The 20072-nt window shown below is 42.4% G+C and overlaps 1 protein-coding gene across 2 annotated transcripts in view; it reads left to right on the top strand.

Moving 5' to 3' along the window:
* The window catches only part of ccdc102a (coiled-coil domain containing 102A), a 78133-nt gene that overhangs the window by 42917 nt on the left and 15144 nt on the right, over window positions 1-20072 (top strand). The window contains exons 2-5 of one of the 2 annotated variants that reach the window (XM_072465422.1): window positions 1125-1553; window positions 2864-3271; window positions 10376-10596; window positions 12412-12520. In XM_072465422.1, coding sequence (XP_072321523.1) covers window positions 1191-1553; window positions 2864-3271; window positions 10376-10596; window positions 12412-12520 — 1101 coding nt within the window. In that variant the 5' untranslated portion in view covers window positions 1125-1190. Of the gene's footprint in view, window positions 1-1116; window positions 1554-2863; window positions 3272-10375; window positions 10597-12411; window positions 12521-20072 lie in introns of those variants that run through there. The other variant, XM_072465423.1, reaches the window with a different exon arrangement.

The raw sequence follows: 20072 nt of genomic DNA, 5'->3' as shown, positions 1-20072 counted from the left end.
CACAATTGTAATACTTTCTTCTTTTTTCTTTACTGTTTTTTTCAAGTATATTCCAAATCTTGATTACAAACCAGTCTTAAGGTTGTGGGTTTGACTCCCGGGATCGAACTGGGCCTTTTATGTGAGCATTTATGTTTCTCCTCGTGTCTGGGGTTAAATGCAGAGAAAAATGTCCTTCATGAGGAATTTATTCATTAACATTTTTACATTTTTAAAAAGTCGAGTGTGACAATGTGTGACATAATATATACAACAGAAGAGTAGATTGATTGCTGTATTGGATAATAAATATTTCAGACCGCATTGTATTTATGCAAAAGACCGGTGTATGGAAGCAATGCTCATTGTTGTTATACATTCTGCAGCTCTTTTCCTGTCACAGGCTCAAAGGGAAAATAAATCAACAACAAAAGACTGTCACATGTGGTTATAGTTTATACAAAAGCCAAAGTAAACCTGGGTTTGATTTTTACTGATGAGAAGCAAGTGGTTTTGGGCTTACTTTGTGGACATTTTACATTTTAGCATGAAACCCTGTAGTGTCTGTTCAAAGATAGTTTCTATCATCTCGTCTGTTTGTAACTAATCCTACATTAAAGGGCACATGTTTTAGCTTTTAACCATGTTATAACATTGTTACCTCATACAGAGCTGGGGTTGTCTTTAGCTTCATTCGCACTTGTTTGATGAATCCTGTAAAAGTTCTCTCCCTCTGAGCCTTATTAAACACTTTGGGTTCCAAATTTCCCAAATTTGTGACGTCATATGTAAACACAGAGCTCTTCTGTGCTGTTTATCAGATCATAAATCTTAACCAGACTTGTTCTGAGGTCTGAGGCTTTTCTGCAGTCAAATCGTGTCCATTACGACTATTCTTACATTAGCATGTCGGGGAGAGCTAGCTTTTGTTTATTTCTCCATGGTAATTCCCTCTGCAGCCAGTAGATGCTAAACTCAAATCCTGATAAAGGATCACCTCACAGATATGAAGTAACGTATGCTATCAGTAGATTAATTTAGATCAAGGCCCATAACAACACAAATAAGGTACGATATGTGTCCTTTAAAAGATTTCCGTGTAACTTCTAAATTGGATGTTGTTTTCCTTCCAGACTGACCAGGAGCTGCAGGAGAGGATGCTTCCTTAAACCTTCCCTCATCACAAACCCGTCTGTGTTCGCCCCCTCACCATGAACCACACGCCCAGCCCGCACCTGTCCGACGGGGGCAAGTCCCCGGGGGGCAGCCTGCTCTGTGCCCTGGGCCTCTCGGGAGGAGGCGACCGGGGCATCCGCTCTCCGGACAGCCTGGCCCACACTCCCAGTCCCACGGGGGGCACGCCGAGCTCCAGTCCCCCGCTGCTGCTGTCCCCCGGCGGGTTCAGCTCCCTGGGGTTGGGGAGTTTCGGGGACGGGGCGGGGGGCGACTGGGAGAGCAGGGAGGAGCTGAGGCTGCGGGAGCTGGAGGAGGCCCGGGCCAGAGCGGCGCAGATGGAGAAGACCATGAGGTGGTGGTCCGACTGCACGGCCAACTGGAGGGAGAAGTGGAGCAAGGTGAGAAGCCGCTGAAAGCTCTCTTACTGCGTCTCGAAAAGGGAAACGAACAAATCATGAAGCAGATTATTACATTAGATCGTCACAAACGCGGCTTCCTGGTTAATAACATAAGTAGTCCAGATTACTGCACATTTAAAATTCTCTACCGTCATAATAACTTTAATTCATTGTTTTATGTGAAGTAGACGGGCCATAAAAGTTCCAAGCCAGAATAAAGATGTCATGGCTAAATCTGAATGATCGAATGCTCACTGGTCTCTCCAAACGAGCTGTAAAACAGCTGCAGTACATCCAGAACGCTGCTGCTCGGGTCCTGACTAGAACCAGGAAGTATGATCACATTAGTCCTGTTCTCAGGTCTCTGCACTGGCTCCCTGTGGCTCAGAGAATAGACTTTAAAGCAGCTCTGCTTGTGTACAAGTCTCTCCATGGCCTAGCACCAAAGTACATCTTGGATATGTTAGTGCCATATGAACCATCTCGGACTCTGAGGACCTCAGGGACCGGCCTCCTGCTGGTGCCCAGAGTCAGGACAAAACATGGGGAATCTGCGTTTCAGTTTTATGCAGCTAAAATCTGGAACAGTCTTCCTGAAGATGTGAGACAGGCTTCTACTCTGACAATGTTCAAATCTAAGCTAAAAACAGTTTTGTTTAGCTGCGCATATGACTGAAAGGATTTTTTCTTTGCACTCTTCTCTTTTGTTTGTGATTTTATTAGTTTAGAAAATCAGTTGGATTGATAATTTTTAATTTAGTTAATTTTATTGTATTTCTGTTTCTGTAATTTCTTTGTGATTTGAATGCATTTTTCCTGCTGTGAAGCACTTTGAATTGCCTTGTGTATGAAATGTGCTCTACAAATAAACTTGCCTTGCCTTGCCTTGCCTTGATTTAACCACCAGTCCAAGCCCCTCAGATGGTCCTACTTCAATATTTCGGCCCCTGGTGAAAGGTTTGGACACGCTTTCCATCTCCATTAGGCCGAGAGAATACTGATGTCATCTGCAACCCAACAATTCAGCTTTTACGTGGTTGTTGTCGAATGTTGGCGATTGTAATTTGAAACGATCTACTTACGGTTTGTCGCCGTTGTGCTATTAACCGTGGCGGTGTTTTTAATGTGTTACTGTGGTAGAAAAGGTCATCGAGACACTGTGTTTGAAATCGAGATGTTTTGACTGCCATCCGGAAGTCCTTTTCAAGATAAAGGCACTGGCCTGAGAAGCTAGAGTTACAGCCTTGTATCTAAGAATGTGTGTTTGCTTTATAGTCTCTTCCAGACTTCATCCTCTTTCCCGTTGTCAGGTCCGAGCCGAGCGAAATCGCGCCCGTGACGAGGTGCGTCAGCTCCGGCAGCGGCTGGACACTTTGACCAAAGAGCTCACTGGAGTGCGGCGGGAGAGACAGGAGCTGGCCTCAGAGAACGAGACACTCAGACAGGAAGTGCTGCGTCTCCACGGCGACGCCGCGGCCCCGCCCCCGAACGGCACGTCCACTTCCTGTTCCCCGACGCACGGCTCCGTCACCCACGGCTCGTCCTGCTCCTCCGACTCCGTTCCACCGCCGCCCGCCTCCTCCGCCTCGACCTTTCAGCCCCACGCGGAGGGAGGGGCCCCGGAGGGAGGGGCTCCGGAGGGAGGGGCCCCGGGGTCTCCTGAGCCCGAACCGGTGCGGGACGTGGATCTGGAGAAACAGAAGATGCTGCAGCAAAAAGTGAGTGTGCGCTTTACATTCACGGCACGAGTTTGACAGTAAAAACACAGTAAATCACTACAACGTTCACTTCTTTAAGATTAGGGCTGAGCGATATAATATGGTTTAAAACAAATAAAAACGGTTTTCAATTGAGGCATCATGCTATTGGGTTACTTTTTGTATGAATTGTGCTCTACAACTAAATTTTGATCGACTGATATTGTAAATATAGAGATATATATTGAATATATATTGAATATATATTGAATAAAGGGAAATCATGAATAAAATTGGCCTTTTTCTAAATGTTTTCCCTTATTAAAACTCTTGATGTTATTGTGATGTATCTAGTTTGTTGCACTATAAATTATAATGTTTGGCAATATTGTGATTTTGATACTTTTGCAATATATTGTGCAGCCCTTTTATCCTGCATATGAAATTTAAAATGGACTTAATAAAAAATATGAACCGCGTGCTTTGGAGCAGATCATTGACAATTAGAGATGAGGGAATCACAATCTTGATTAAAATGTGATTCATTCCACTGCTTGGAATAAATATTTTCTAGTAAAGCTAACTATTATAACCTATTATAACATCTGTTATCAATATCAATGAAAGGATTTCCAGAAATGTTTTAAAGCATGAAAAGCGTATTATGTTAAAGCATGTGATTGCCTATTTTATTGACTTGTGGACATTCAGGCTTGGACTTCACCGTGAAGACAATCTTAAAAATGCTGTACAGTTTTACATTTTGCGGTTTGAATGGGAAACTCCGGACCAAACCTGACAACAGCAGTGCACATTGTGACACGGTTAAGTGTAACTGAACACGAGGTTCTAGTGTAAAAATGTGACTTGAATTTGCCTTTTTGAAGTGACCGGTTTGTAATGATAATACATGAAGCTTGTTGCACTGTTTTTGATGTTTTATCACCAATTTGCTGGATTTTTTTTTTATAGACATAAAGCTCCTATTTGCCCTAAATCCTCCTATAAACCATAACTGATTCAGATTCAGACTACTTTATTCCTACCACACGGGGGATTAGTTTGAGCAGTAAAAAACACACTGTGGAGCAGTTCTGGACAAAGAGGAACTTTGAGGTCAATAAAGAACTCGGTTTTATTTGCTGTTGTCGGTGAACAATTAACAAACTACAAACAACATAAAACAATGTAGTATAATGTTATAATAATTACGAAAAAAAAGTAAACACTGTGCTAAAATATGATAAAATAGATACATTCTTACATATTACATCTATATTTCATTTATATTTAAAAGGTAAATGGCAGTAGGAATAAAATATTTCAATAAAAACAAAATTTGTATCAGGGCCATCAAAACTGTTGCCATGGACATGGAAAAGGCCATGACAAAAAAATGGTTGACACAAACATCGCCAACAATCAAGGACTGGACTGACATTGTGACCGACGTCAGGAAAACGTTCTGACTTCATTTGTTATTTTGATTGGTCATCTATTTATAATTGTATTTTCAATTTCTTTCTCTGGTCCTGTTTTTTTGTCTGTTCTGTTTTTTGTTTGAAAGAAAAAAAGACCGACTAGAAGGACTTAAGAAAAAAAGACTTAAAGTGACGTCTGATTATTTGGTGTATTTATACCTGCACCTGAGGAAATGTTGAAAAATCTGTAGAAAGTGACAGGAAGTGACATCACACTAGGGACACTCAATGTAATCCAGTCAAAGTTTATGCATCATTTACACAAAGAAACACTTTATTTGAAACATTAATTCAACAAAATAAAGTCGCTCTCATATATTTTCAATTGTCAAAAAAATAAAAAATAATATGTGACATTAGATGAGTTTTTGCCCAGTGTTTGGGCTGGGTCATTTCCTAGTTTGACATCATCAATTACAAACAGGAAGTGAAATATTAAACCTTAAAAAATGGGCTATTTTGTGATGAGCCAAATCCAAATACATTCATCTTAACTGCATTTTAGAGTAATCCAACCTGCTTCCTCGAAATGTGCGGTTCAACTTTTTCCTGCGAGTCCTTCCATTTATCAGTCCGTTATATAAAAAAAAAGGACACACATCTAGCACCCTAAACCCGCACACACTGTATTATAACCCAGTTGGAGCAGGTGCCTCCGCTTGGCCCTGCACCAGATCTCTGCTTCTGTTCTGCTCTGACAAACTGACCTCGACCTATAAAAAAACCCTTATCTAATATCTTCTTATAGCGTGCATCTGTGAGGGGAACAATTCTATTTTTGGGGACCCTGCCTCCCCCTTCTCCTCCCCGTCCTCCCTGTACATAGTGTTTTATCATCTCCTGTCCCGTGGGCTCGCAGACGTTGCACCACTTCTTCTTCTCTGTCAGGGCGAGCCACATTTGCCTCTTCTTCTTCTGCTGAACCAGGACAGGGACGACTCCAGCCACAACAAAATACTGCTCCAAATCTCATGCTTTTACTGGACTGGCTGTAGACCTCTCACTGACCGTGTCCAAATGTGTTTTAAACCTGCACTATGAACAGAATTAGGCCTGCAAGATTTTGGAAAGAAAAATGCACATGGCAACAACTTTAGGACGATTAAAGGGTACATGTTATGCAAACCTGACTTTTTTGAGCTTTTAACGTTGTTCTTTCATCAAAAACATACCTGGAGTAGCATTTAGCTTCATTCACGCAGGTTTGATGAATCTTGGTTTGAAATTCTCTCCCCTCCGAGCGTCAAAAACACTCCGTTCTGAATCTCCTCGATAATTGAAGTTTTCTCGATCTGTGACGTGGCTCTGAGAATCTTCACTGCTGTTGTTTTAGTCCATAAATGCATTTCTTCCTTCTAATCACGGTCACTGCAACTCCGTTCTGCACAGAAATCTGTATATTAAACTGTGTGTAATTCCCTTTGCTGCCAGTAGATGGCCAAAACACAGGTGGGTTAAACAGCAAAGATCCAAATGTAACTTTATGTGTTGTAAAACCTTTTTTTTTTGTTCTAAAACATGAGATGCTAAACTAAAGGTCCTCAAGAGCATGTTTAAAGGTGGTATGGACAATTTTTTTCAGCAAATTTTTTATCATATTTCCTCGTGGCGTGGATAAATCATTTGTCCTGCCACGTATCAATCATAAAACGCACCTACCGCTCACCTGCAGCCGCGTGCGGTTCTTCCCCACGTTTCCGCGTGCCTAAGCGCATTGATCTATCATAATATAGTTCCCTCAGTGTACGGGGCAAAAGGAGAAAGACAGTTCGAGCTGACGCAGAAGTGGACAGAAATCTACGGGAGACGAGAGATGCGATGCGCTCCGTTGCGCTAATAAACAAACGCACGTGTGTGTTGTATCAGTCCGCACGGGGAGTGCGCATGCGCACTTCCGTCTGCGTTCTCAAATCGCCGAAAAATCGTCCATACCGCCTTTAACGGTTAATAACAATACAAATGATGCATAATATTTGCCCTTTAACATCTGAGACTGAATTAATTATGAACTGATAAACATTTACAAGAATCATGTGGTTTTCTGAACATGTTTGTAGAGGTCTAAACTGCAGATGCAACACAATTTTACTGTATAAAGACTGAATATTTTGTTCTTGCGAGAACATTCTATATTTAAATAATGGATTTTTTATTTAATCATTCGGCCAACTCAAATAGTGGTTTAGATTTCACACTTAACTGAACCCGGAGAAAAACATCTCAACTCCAGTCGTACTTTCTTTCCGTACTCTTCCAGTCCACAGTGTCAATATGAAGCGGCTGAACCCTTGACACAGTTAAATCTGTCTCTGAGTGACTCTTTTATGATCATGATGGAGAGAAGCAGCTGTCAGTCAACTCCCCCTGTTTCTATGGCAGCGCAAAAACAAACCACACCCACAAAAATATCACTGCGGCCGAGGAATGTCACAATGGTTTATTTTAAAGATTGTGATTTTACTATTTTTATGCCATGAAAAAAGCAAAGAGAAAATACTGGTGGTGGAGATTATGCAACGTACCAGAAGGTCCAACATTTTAAAGGTGCACTAAGTAACTTTTTCTGGTGGAGGAGCTGTCATATGCTTTATGGCGTGTTGTATAGTTATAACAAACTGACCGTTGTAATTTATATATATTTTTATTCATTTACTTTTTCTGCAACTTATTATTGTTGCTTCTGAAATTCTCTTTACAGAAACACAGTAATCAATGTAGCAACAAACTAAATATAGATTAAAAATAACGCCGCAGTGATGGATATGTACTGTTTTTAAAATGAAACGGTTAAAATGGCTCCTTTTATGCCTGATTTTTCTTATTCAGTCTAAAAAGGCCTTGGTGTAGTCTTGGTTTTCTCTCCGTGAACAGTTTGACAAATACATCAAGGTACTTTGTTGTTTGAATATTGCTAAAATATTGTGTATATTCAAAGATTGCAGTCATTTCCAGTATCGTGCAAGCTTTAAATTACATCTATAATCATCATTGGCCAGCTTCTTTGTCTTTCTTTTCCACACAATGACTAAAAACTCCCGATATTGATTGATTTAAGAGTATTATTGGCGATTAAATGTGTCTCTGGTGGTGGCGGTGGAGGTGGTCTTGGACTTTGGAGGTGTTCTCACTGGGTGATTTCCTGTCTCCTTCTATTGTTCTCATTCTGAGTATTTCCACATGTGACACAGCTCACACCTGCTGCGCAATGACGCCATCTGCTGGTCACAGCTCGCAACGACAACACATAAATATATACATAATTAATGCTTTTTGAGAAAACATATGTCAATGTCAATTTTGATACAGGAGGAAAAAAAGTCTAAAAACACCTACTTTAATGAAAGATTAAAGAGATTAAACAATTTAAAGTATTTTACACATATTTACAGAGCTATTTATTAGTCAAATGTAGTAGTTATGTAGGATAAAGACATTTTAGTCAACACCATGGACATGTAATTTATTTTATTTTATTGTAATTAAGTTTGCTTGCTCAAAGACTTGAACTCAAAACCTTTTGGCAAAATGTCACCACGAATCTGTTAAAAATAAACCCTCGGCCGATGCAGTGAATAAAGAAAAGTACAGGCACTTTTACTTTTTAATCCAGTTTTTTCTTTTTTTAAGTAGTGGAACAGAAAATACAGATCCTGCTCTGAAATGTTGTAGTAAGTAAAAGTAAAAAGTATCAACTGTAAAATGTACTAAAGCACAGAACAGATTGCTACATACGTACAGTACTTTTACTTCTGTACATTGTTAATATCTCATATAAACTTTGGATACAAACTGATGAAATTAAGTCAGTAAACCGCTTTAGAGGCAGATTGGATTATTTCATTGTTTCACGTTAAAACATTTATGTTGAGAGAGCAAAATGACCAAAACTCAACATTACCGTAGTTTTGCCTGTAATGTTTCTCCTTAAGTTTGACTAAGTTTTGACCCATAAGGGAAATGACTTAAAGGGAAATGAATGAATGAAGGCAGTCTAAATTCTTAAACCATCTGTCTACACACGCCTCTACGTTTAACAGTCTCCGTGGGTCCGTCACATTTTGTACAGTAACCACATATTTCCCTGTTTTGAATTGTTGCATTTTTACGAGGAAATCCCAAAGAAAAGCAGTAGTATTCAGCACGCCGCAGTATTCAGTCAGTGGGAGACGGACGATCATCACATGGAGGTTTTGGCAGGAAATGCAGAGGATTTTGGGAATAACTGAGCATTTTCTGATGTTTGGTCCCAAAGACGTATTTATTCTAACTTTCAATGTATTCCATGTGCCGCAGGGGAAAGAAGTCAAGAAACCGTGTGAGTTTGAAAACGCTTTTGGAGGCGAAAGTGAGCGAGAGGCAGACGGTGAAATGTGGGAAACGTTTTTGATTTGTAGCTTCAGAGAACAGCGGGATTATGGGAAATTTGGACCGGTGTGGTTTCTTGTTTTGGCCCGAGCTCAAGCTGCTCTCACTCATCAGTGTCAAACGCAAAGAGATTTTCATCTTTTTAATGACTGGAACGAATGGAGCAGACAAAACTGTTGACTACTAACGTTACAGTGTGTTGTGGCATGAACAATTTTGCTCATTTCCACTCAAATAAAGAGGGGTTTTCTGTATAAATTGATGTTTTTGTATGAACTCCGGTGCAGTTAGGGTCAAATAAAGTTATGAGCTTTTTGCCAGTTTCACGCCTTTTACCCTTGAGTTGGCGTGATTATCAAATTGTAATTTAGCGACAGAAAAGCCTCTACAAATGACAAAATATCCGGTATTTTTATTGAAAGAATGTTGAGACCTGAAAATGAATGCGACTGTTATGTTATTTTATTCACTCACATTTCAGTCTTTTCTCAAATATTTAAAGCTCCAGGAGATGTTTAAAATGAGCGCTCTAAAGTAGGGACGGGCGATATATCAGTTTCAGTATTGGACAAAATCAACCGATTTTCGCCAATATCGAAACTACAACTATTTTTTTGTATATTTTGTTAAATTTTCGCCCTTTTTTTCTTTCGAACAGACTAAGAAGAATGAAAAAAAAAGAGCAATTAGGCTAAAAATATGGCTGTATGTTCACACAATCATGCATCAAATTATTTTATATCCCAAAAAATTCCATATGGTTTATCTCTCCTCTAAACACTACTTTACACATATATGTATGGCAAATGGAATCACAAAGCTCTTATTATAAACATGATAAATTGCACAAACAATTTATAATTACCAGTACTCACACAAAATAACCTCAGGACTCAACAACAACAGACAAATTTAAAATAAACAATAATAAAAAAATGTAAATGCGAATTCAGAACTTAATATGATCTAATTCTTTTTTCTTTTCTTTTTGTGATATCACCCTTTTATTTTCTACTCTTTACTACTTTACTTCTTACTCCTTTACATACCTTTTATTCTACCTGGTCCAGCTCTTTCTTTGTGGTTTTTATGTGTTTTTGTGTGTGTACATTTACATTTACAAAAACATTTACAATAAAAAAGACTAAAAGTAATAATAATTGCTGGGCGTCCTTGGACGACACATGGCAGTGTGTGTGTCCGTCTTGTTCAAAGGTGTTCGACAAAGTGTCTTACGAGCCTCTTAAACTAAACTAATAATTTGGCGATATCTCTTCAGGACATGGAGCTGTTGGAGTCGGTGTTGCGCTCCGGTCCACCAGGGGGCGACGCTCAGGAGTCCTGGGACAAGTCCCCGGCGTCCCGTCCGCAGTCGAACAGGCAGGAGCGCAGTCGACAGCTGTGGGACGACCTGAGCGCCCCCGAAGAAGACCAGAGCAAACTCAACGCTCTGCAGCTGCGACTGGACGAGTCCCAGAAGGTCCTGCTCAAGGAGAGAGAGTGAGTGGACCACCACTGACCCAAGACTACTGACCCAAGACTACTGACCCAAGACCACTGACCCAAGACCACTGACCCAAGACTACTGACCCAAGACTACTGACCCAAGACCACTGACCCAAGACCACTGACCCAAGACCACTGACCCAAGACTACTGACCCAAGACCACTGACCCAAGACCACTGACCCAAGACCACTGACCCAAGACTACTGACCCAAGACTACTGACCCAAGACTACTGACCCAAGACCACTGACCCAAGACTACTGACCCAAGACTACTGACCCAAGACCACTGACCCAAGACCACTGACCCAAGACTACTGACCCAAGACTACTGACCCAAGACCACTGACCCAAGACCACTGACCCAAGACCACTGACCCAAGACCACTGACCCAATACTACTGACCCAAGACTACTGACCCAAGACCACTGACCCAAGACCACTGACCCAAGACTACTGACCCAAGACTACTGACCCAAGACTACTGACCCAAGACCACTGACCCAAGACTACTGACCCAAGACCACTGACCCAAGACCACTGACCCAAGACCACTGACCCAAGACTACTGACCCAAGACTACTGACCCAAGACTACTGACCCAAGACTACTGACCCAAGACCACTGACCCAAGACCACTGACCCAAGACCACTGACCCAAGACTACTGACCCAAGACTACTGACCCAAGACTACTGACCCAAGACCACTGACCCAAGACCACTGACCCAAGAATACTGACCCAAGACCACTGACCCAAGACCACTGACCCAAGACCACTGACCCAAGACTACTGACCCAAGACTACTGACCCAAGACCACTGACCCAAGACCACTGACCCAAGAATACTGACCCAAGACCACTGACCCAAGACCACTGACCCAAGACCACTGACCCAAGACTACTGACCCAAGACCACTGACCCAAGACTACTGACCCAAGACTACTGACCCAAGACTACTGACCCAAGACCACTGACCCAAGACCACTGACCCAAGACCACTGACCCAAGACTATTGACCCAAGACTACTGACCCAAGACCACTGACCCAAGACCACTGACCCAAGACCACTGACCCAAGACTACTGACCCAAGACTACTGACCCAAGACTACTGTCCCAAGACCAGATGAAATGTGCCTTTCTGATTCTGATTTAATCTGGTTTTGGGTCAGTGCCACATTTCATCTGGTTTATTGCCATTGTCAATGAACAAAGCACGTCCCGGGTGATGGTGATGGTGATGGTGGTGCCAACCCAAAACCACTGACCCAAAAAACAGATTAAATGAGGCACTGACCTATGAACTGACCAATGAATTGACTAATCATGACAGGTCGACTATACAATTCAACTGTAGTCATATTTTGATCTTCATTATCATTTTCTGGACCAAACCGACTCTAAAACACATAGGGAAAGACCTTTTATAACAAAAGACAGTGTCATAATAGTTTGTTATAGTTAGTTTTTATATTTTTATTTGTTTAAAACCAATTGTTACCAGATAAAGGTAAAACATATTCTAACTCCCAGATAGACATATTATTATATACAAATAAAGTGTACTGTAATGTAAATTGCTAACTGTATTTACAACCTTTTTGCCACATCGGGTGAGTAATGTGCTCTAGTCTTGTGGCGTTTTAAAGTCAGTAAATTCAAAATAACAATTACTGAAATAGTCAACGTTTATTTTTATTTTTTCTCTTTTATTCCGTTTCATCGTTACCCGCCGGTGTCCGCTGTAGCAGACTGAAAAGGATCAAAGTGTGTAACGTTGTGCCATGTTTCTGCTCGTTCCCCAGAGACAAACTGGCTCTGAGCAAAAGCATCGAGCGCCTGGAGGCCGAGCTCAGCCAGTGGAAACTCAAGTACGAGGAGCTGAGCAAAACCAAGCAGGAGACGCTCAAACAGGTGAGGAAGGACACGACAAGAGGGAGGAAGGACACGACAAGAGAGAGGAAGGACACGACAAGAGGGAGGAAGGACACGACAAGAGAGAGGAAGGAAGGACACGACAAGAGGGCGACGGAGGAAGGACACGACAAGAGGGCGACGGAGGAAGGACACGACAAGAGGGCGACGGAGGAAGGACACGACAAGAGGGCGACGGAGGAAGGACACGACAAGAGGGCGACGGAGGAAGGACACGACAAGAGGGCGACGGAGGAAGGACACGACAAGAGGGCGACGGAGGAAGGACACGACAAGAGGGCGACGGAGGAAGGACACGACAAGAGGGCGACGGAGGAAGGACACGACAAGAGGGCGACGGAGGAAGGACATGACAAGAGGGAGGAAGGACACGACAAGAGGGAGGAAGGACACGACAAGAGGGAGGAAGGACACGACAAGAGGGAGGAAGGACACGACAAGAGGGAGGAAGGACACGACAAGAGGGAGGAAGGACACGACAAGAGGGAGGAAGGACACGACAAGAGGGAGGAAGGACACGACAAGAGAGAGGAAGGACACGACAAGAGGGAGGAAGGACACGACAAGAGAGAGGAAGGAAGGACACGACAAGAGGGCGACGGAGGAAGGACACGACAAGAGGGCGACGGAGGAAGGACACGACAAGAGGGCGACGGAGGAAGGACACGACAAGAGGGCGACGGAGGAAGGACACGACAAGAGGGCGACGGAGGAAGGACACGACAAGAGGGCGACGGAGGAAGGACACGACAAGAGGGCGACGGAGGAAGGACATGACAAGAGGGCGACGGAGGAAGGACACGACAAGAGGGCGACGGAGGAAGGACATGACAAGAGGGAGGAAGGACACGACAAGAGGGAGGAAGGACACGACAAGAGGGAGGAAGGACACGACAAGAGGGAGGAAGGACACGACAAGAGGGAGGAAGGACACGACAAGAGGGAGGAAGGACACGACAAGAGGGAGGAAGGACACGACAAGAGGGAGGAAGGACACGACAAGAGGGAGGAAGGACACGACAAGAGGGAGGAAGGACACGACAAGAGGGAGGAAGGACACGACAAGAGGGAGGAAGGACACGACAAGAGGGAGGAAGGACACGAGAACGGACTTCAATATAGAGCTATAAAACTAGTGATAGAGGCCAAAGACTGAGGCGAGACGTGACATGGACGTGACTCATGTTAAAAGATCTTTATCACAATTTTCAACATGCGTGGATGGCATAGTTGCTCAGATGTAACATAAGTCAAATATTTTAAACCCATATCGTAAAATAAATAATAATAATACATTCTAATTAACTTGGAAGAATGGCCATGTGTTATAAACAACTTCAGTGTTTTTAGTGTTATTATGGTATTTGTATTGAGGGTTTTCCTTTGAATTGATGTCTTTGAAAAGTGCTATATAAAATTCATTAGTAATTATACAAATAAAAAATAGATAAAAAAAAGAATAATACATACAAATATACATAAAAAATAATACATAGAAAAATAATGATGATAATACATAAAAATACTACTAATAAAAACAAATAATAAGAGTGTGATCACGGATACAGTAAATCTAATCTAATTGTTTTGGGAATACATATTTACTGTATTAACATGTATTTATATTTTAAACATAACTTATACCTTCAATCAATAAAAGTATTTAAATGTAAAATAAATGGATAAGATAAGCCTTTATTTGTCCCACAATGCGGAAATTCCAGTGTTGCAACACAAAGCAGGTACAGAAGTAAACAACAAAGAACAGATAACTTATTAAAAAAACGTTTTAAAACTCTCTTAATAGAAAAGCTCTCATAAAAACTCTTATATTCTTAATAAAAAAGTAAATTACAAAATAGAAAATGATAAAAACAACAATAGTAACACTTACACCAATATGATTGACATTCAAAGTATTGCGGATGATTATGTCAGTATTGCACATGATTATGACAGTATTGCACATGATTAAGACAGTATTGCACATGATTAAGTCAGTATTGCACATGATTATGACAGTATTGCACATGATTAAGACGGTATTGCACATGATTAAGTCAGTATTGCACATGATTATGACAATCATGTGCAATACTGTCTTAATCATGTGCAATACTGTCTTAATATTGCACATGATTAAGTCAGTATTGCACATGATTATGACAATCATGTGCAATACTGTCTTAATCATGTGCAATACTGTCTTAATCATATGCAATACTAAGTCAGTATTGCACATGATTAAGACAGTATTGCACATGATTATGTCAGTATTGTACATGATTAAGACAGTATTGCACATGATTAAGACAGTATTGCACATGAATATGACAGTATTGCACATGATTAAGACAGTATTGCACATGATTAAGTCAGTATTGCACATGATTAAGTCAGTATTGCACATGATTAAGACAGTATTGCACATGATTAAGTCAGTATTGCACATGATTAAGACAGTATTGCACATGATTAAGACAGTATTGCACATGAATATGACAGTATTGCACATGAACATGACAGTATTGCACATGATTAAGACAGTGTTGCACATGATTAAGACAGTATTGCACATGATTAAGACAGTATTGCACATGATTAAGTCAGTATTGTACATGATTATGACAGTATTGCACATGATTAAGACAGTATTGCACATGATTAAGTCAGTATTGCACATGATTAAGACAGTATTGCACGTGATTAAGACAGTATTACACGTGATTAAGACAGTATTGCACATGGGTATGACAGTATTGCACATGATTAAGACAGTATTTCACATGATTAAGTCAGTATTGCACATGATTAAGTCAGTATTGCACATGATTAAGTCAGTATTGCACATGATTAAGTCAGTATTGCACATGATTAAGACAGTATTTCACATGATTAAGACAGTATTGCACATGATTAAGACAGTATTGCACATGATTAAGACAGTATTACACATGATTAAGTCAGTATTGCACATGATTAAAACGGTATTGCACATGATTAAGTCAGTATTACACATGATTAAGACAGTATTACACATGATTAAGACAGTATTACACATGATTAAGTCAGTATTGCACATGATTAAGTCAGTATTGCACATGATTAAGTCAGTATTGCACATGATTAAGACAGTATTGCACATGATTAAGACAGTATTACACATGATTAAGACAGTATTGCACATGATTAAGACAGTATTGCACATGATTAAGTCAGTATTGCACATGATTAAAACGGTATTGCACATGGGTATGACACGCGTTCAGGGCTAACAGTGTTTGTTATGAAGTCTGACAGCAGCAGAAGGAAAGACCTGGAGTTATTGGAGTAATATTACTGGAATACAAAGTGGAAGCAGCCAGTTTGAAAAGGTTCTATTTTGTTCTGGCTTCACATCTGTTGCTGTAGCTTGGCCCTTACCTTGTTTGTCCACACGGGGGCAGTGTGCTGCTTTGTCACGTCCATTTTCTACCTTGAACCACGCGCCCACATTTATAACATTGTTTGATCAGATTAGACCAAATGAAAGCAAACGGCAGTGGGTCAGTGAGATACGAGGTGAACGGCGTGTCGAGATAAACCGGGCGCTAAAATGGAGATGAAAAGGCGATTTGGTCCGGTTCTGCTCGAGGCGGCCAAGAAGAGGAGAGATGATGCCTTTAGATAACTCAACGCACGGCACATGGGACGGGAGGCCATCTTTATCTGGGCCCTGATACTCCAGATCACAGGACGCATTCGGTCCAGAAATATCAGCGTTTGCAAAAAGGAGGCGTCGAGTCTCCGCAGCCGTCTGAGCCACAGGGAAATGTCAAGCAATTACAGCCAGAGATTTGAGATACTGTTGGACTGTGGGTCAAAGGAGTTGTGACTTTGGGACAGCCAGCAATATATTAGGATGACGGGCTTAGTATAATTATTGTAGGATAGTTAGAGTTTAAAAAAGTAACTACAATCGCAACTGGGGACGTCAATACTATTCAAATCACAATATCATTAAAAAAATATTATTGTGACTATTTTAGAAGCATTTTTTTTTTTTTTAATTCAATTTATGGTCCAAAATGCATATACATGTACAGTACTTTTTTATCTGGTTGTTTTTGTCATATTTAACTTTATTTTGTCTTTCAGAAAGTTAGATTTTGTAACAGAAACATGTTTGACAATGGGAATGGAAAAAAACTAAAGACTTCCCTGTTTGGTCAAGCTTTGACGAAAGTATCAAAAAGCAGATACTAATCCTTACTAAAAATGGTATCGACACTTAATACTCATTAGAGCAAGAATATGTACAAAAAATCCCATAAACTGGACATTTGCTGAACAGTTTTAGAATCATCTTGAGCTTTGTCAGATCTAGTGTAAGAACCACAAGATTTAATAAAGAAAGTACCTTTATTTACGGTGCAAATGTCAGTCTATTGTCTTAAAATGAGCATTATCATTGTGGTATCGAAATCGGTATCAAGCATTGAGATTTTATTATCGTGACAACACTACTTTGTTCGTGATCTCAGTAATCGTGAATACTCGTGAATATTTTCTCCAACAATTATAACATATTTGATATTCTTACATCCCTGTGTGGCCTGAGCTTTCACCTGCAGATAACATACTTACCAAATCAAATCAATTTATTTTTGTAAGGCCCAAAATCACAACAACAGTCGCCTCTGAGGGCCGAAAACTTATACTTGTACTTATCTGTATATCTGGGCCTATTTGACTCGTCTTTTTCCTTTTTATGCCACTTTAATTACTTACTTTCAGTTTATTATATTGCTGTGTTTCAAATGTTTCCAAGTATTTTTTCTTGTGGCTCAATAACGTTCATCTAAAACACCAAGTGAAAACACCAACAACTTAGCCGTCATGTCCAATGTTTTTGTAATTCAAACTAAAACTTAATCAGTAAAATAAATATTGGATTTGAACATTAAATGAAATTAAATTGAAGATACTAGAGCGGTTGTCTGCAGGGAAAACTCAGACACATAAAACAAAAAGAGCTCTGTCCGTTTTAGAAAAGCTAAAAAGTCTTTATTTCGACCAACACGGCCTTCATCTGGCCTTTCCAACAGGGATGAAGTTGTTTCGTTGTTGTCTGATTTTTGACGAGATTGAAGTTGAAAATTGAAGCGTAACCTCTCTCCAAAAAGCACCTGTGTAGAATTGAAATGATAATTATGCCTTTTTGTAATACAATACAAGTCAATTATTTTATACATCCCTGACCAACATTTTCAAGAGATAAAAACGTATGTCTCTAACTTCATACGTCGAATGAAGTGCGATCGTACCAATTGTATGACACTCATGTTTATCTTTGTCAGACAGAGTTTGATGCTAAGCTACGGTGAATGAAACGCTTCCTCACTGCAGCCTACACGACATTTAAATGCAGTTTCTTTTGAAGCCACCGGACATTCATGATCTAAAATATACTCTAATCTTCTTGGCTCTGCATCGCGCCTAATTGGTCAAGGACGGGATAGACTTACGTAGATAAACTTGAACCTGAACAAAGGGTAAAGAAGAACAATAACCGGTATTGATTGAAATTCACCGTGAGGATGCGCTTCTGACGCTATCATGGGTCGTTGCTACTGCCATCTTGAGGACGAAAGCTGCATGTTCCCTGTGGGCTGAGCCAGCAAAAAGTCTCAAAACAAAGGATTCTTTCTCTTTAACATCCCCAAAGCCCCCGTTTGTCCAGAAATGTATGACTGTGGTCAGGAGGGACCAGTGGACTTACAGAAATCACTCCAGACTGAGGCCGAGCTGTTTGTTTCAGGTCGTTAGCAGCTAATGCTAATGCTATCTTACATGTTACTGCGTTGCTATGCTAATAAACGTTAGTCTACCTGCTGATAGTTTGAAGGAGCCTCATTTCCAACTGTCGGGGTGTTATTTTTTAGGATCAGACACAAAGTGCTCTTGAAAGCTGTGAGGGCGTGTCCTGTGCAGAGGGCGTGTCCTGTGCAGAGGGCGTGTCCTGTGCAGAGGGCGTGTCCTGTGCAGAGGGCTCGTGGGCGTGTCCTGTGCAGAGGGCTCGAGGGCGTGTCCTGTGCAGAGGGCTCGAGGGCGTGTCCTGTGCAGAGGGCTCGAGGGCGTGTCCTGTGCAGAGGGCTCGAGGGCGTGTCCTGTGCAGAGGGCTCGAGGGCGTGTCCTGTGCAGAGGGCTCGAGGGCGTGTCCTGTGCCGAGGGCTCGTGGGCGTGTCCTGTGCAGAGGGCGTGTCCTGTGCAGAGGGCTCCTGGGCGTGCCCTGTGCAGAGGCTCGAGGGCGTGCCCTGTGCAGAGGGCTCGAGGGCGTGCCCTGTGCAGAGGGCTCGAGGGCGTGTCCTGTGCAGAGGGCTCCTGGGCGTGCCCTGTGCAGAGGGCTCGAGGGCGTGCCCTGTGCAGAGGGCTCGAGGGCGTGCCCTGTGCAGAGGGCTCGAGGGCGTGTCCTGTGCAGAGGGCTCGAGGGAGTGTCCTGTGCAGAGGGAGTGTCCTGTGCAGAGGGCTCGTGGGCGTGTCCTGTGCAGAGGGCGTGTCCTGTGCAGAGGGCTCCTGGGCGTGCCCTGTGCAGAGGGCTCGAGGGCGTGCCCTGTGCAGAGGGCTCGAGGGCGTGCCCTGTGCAGAGGGCTCGAGGGCGTGCCCTGTGCAGAGGGCTCGAGGGCGTGCCCTGTGCAGAGGGCTCGAGGGCGTGCAGAGGGCTCGAGGGCGTGCCCTGTGCAGAGGGCTCGAGGGCGTGCCCTGTGCAGAGGGCTCGAGGGCGTGTCCTGTGCAGAGGGCTCGAGGGCGTGCCCTGTGCAGAGGGCTCGAGGGCGTGTCCTGTGCAGAGGGCTCGAGGGCGTGTCCTGTGCAGAGGGCTCGAGGGCGTGTCCTGTGCAGAGGGCTCGAGGGCTTGTCCTGTGCAGAGGGCTCGAGGGCTTGTCCTGTGCAGAGGGCTCGAGGGCGTGTCCTGTGCAGAGGGCTCGAGGGCGTGTCCTGTGCAGAGGGCTCGAGGGCGTGTCCTGTGCAGAGGGCTCGAGGGCGTGTCCTGTGCAGAGGGCTCGAGGGCGTGTCCTGTGCAGAGGGCTCGAGGGCTTGTCCTGTGCAGAGGGCTCGAGGGCGTGTCCTGTGCAGAGGGAGTGTCCTGTGCAGAGGGCTCGTGGACCAGGAAGAGCAGATGAAAATGTCCACAAAAGTTTGTTTTCAGTGACTCGCTGCTGTAGATGAAGATCAAAAACCCAGAACTTCTGTCTTCTTCAAGTTTCAGCCCTTTTCATTTTCAATTTCATGCTCTATTTTTCATGACAATCTAACAGCGGCGGCGAGGCATCAGCACGTGTGACGTCTTCAACACGGCAACGACAATGTGACTGAAACTGAAATGTGACTGTTTTTTTTAGTATAAGCTGCACTCTTTACAGCCTTTACTTCACAATTAGATCATCTTTGGTCATAAAACAGGTCTTACACGCCACAAATACAGTAAATAAGCAGAATGGAGTCGTCTTAAGTCCGTCTCATTCACTGTTTGGTGGACGTTTTGTCCTTGAAT

The sequence above is a fragment of the Eucyclogobius newberryi genome, unplaced genomic scaffold (assembly GCF_026437365.1).
Source record: "Eucyclogobius newberryi isolate DKJ021-1_F unplaced genomic scaffold, fEucNew1.0.hap1 SCAF_5, whole genome shotgun sequence".
NCBI classification, from domain to species: Eukaryota; Metazoa; Chordata; class Actinopteri; order Gobiiformes; family Gobiidae; genus Eucyclogobius; species Eucyclogobius newberryi.
This window is presented reverse-complemented; position numbering and strand designations above follow the sequence as displayed.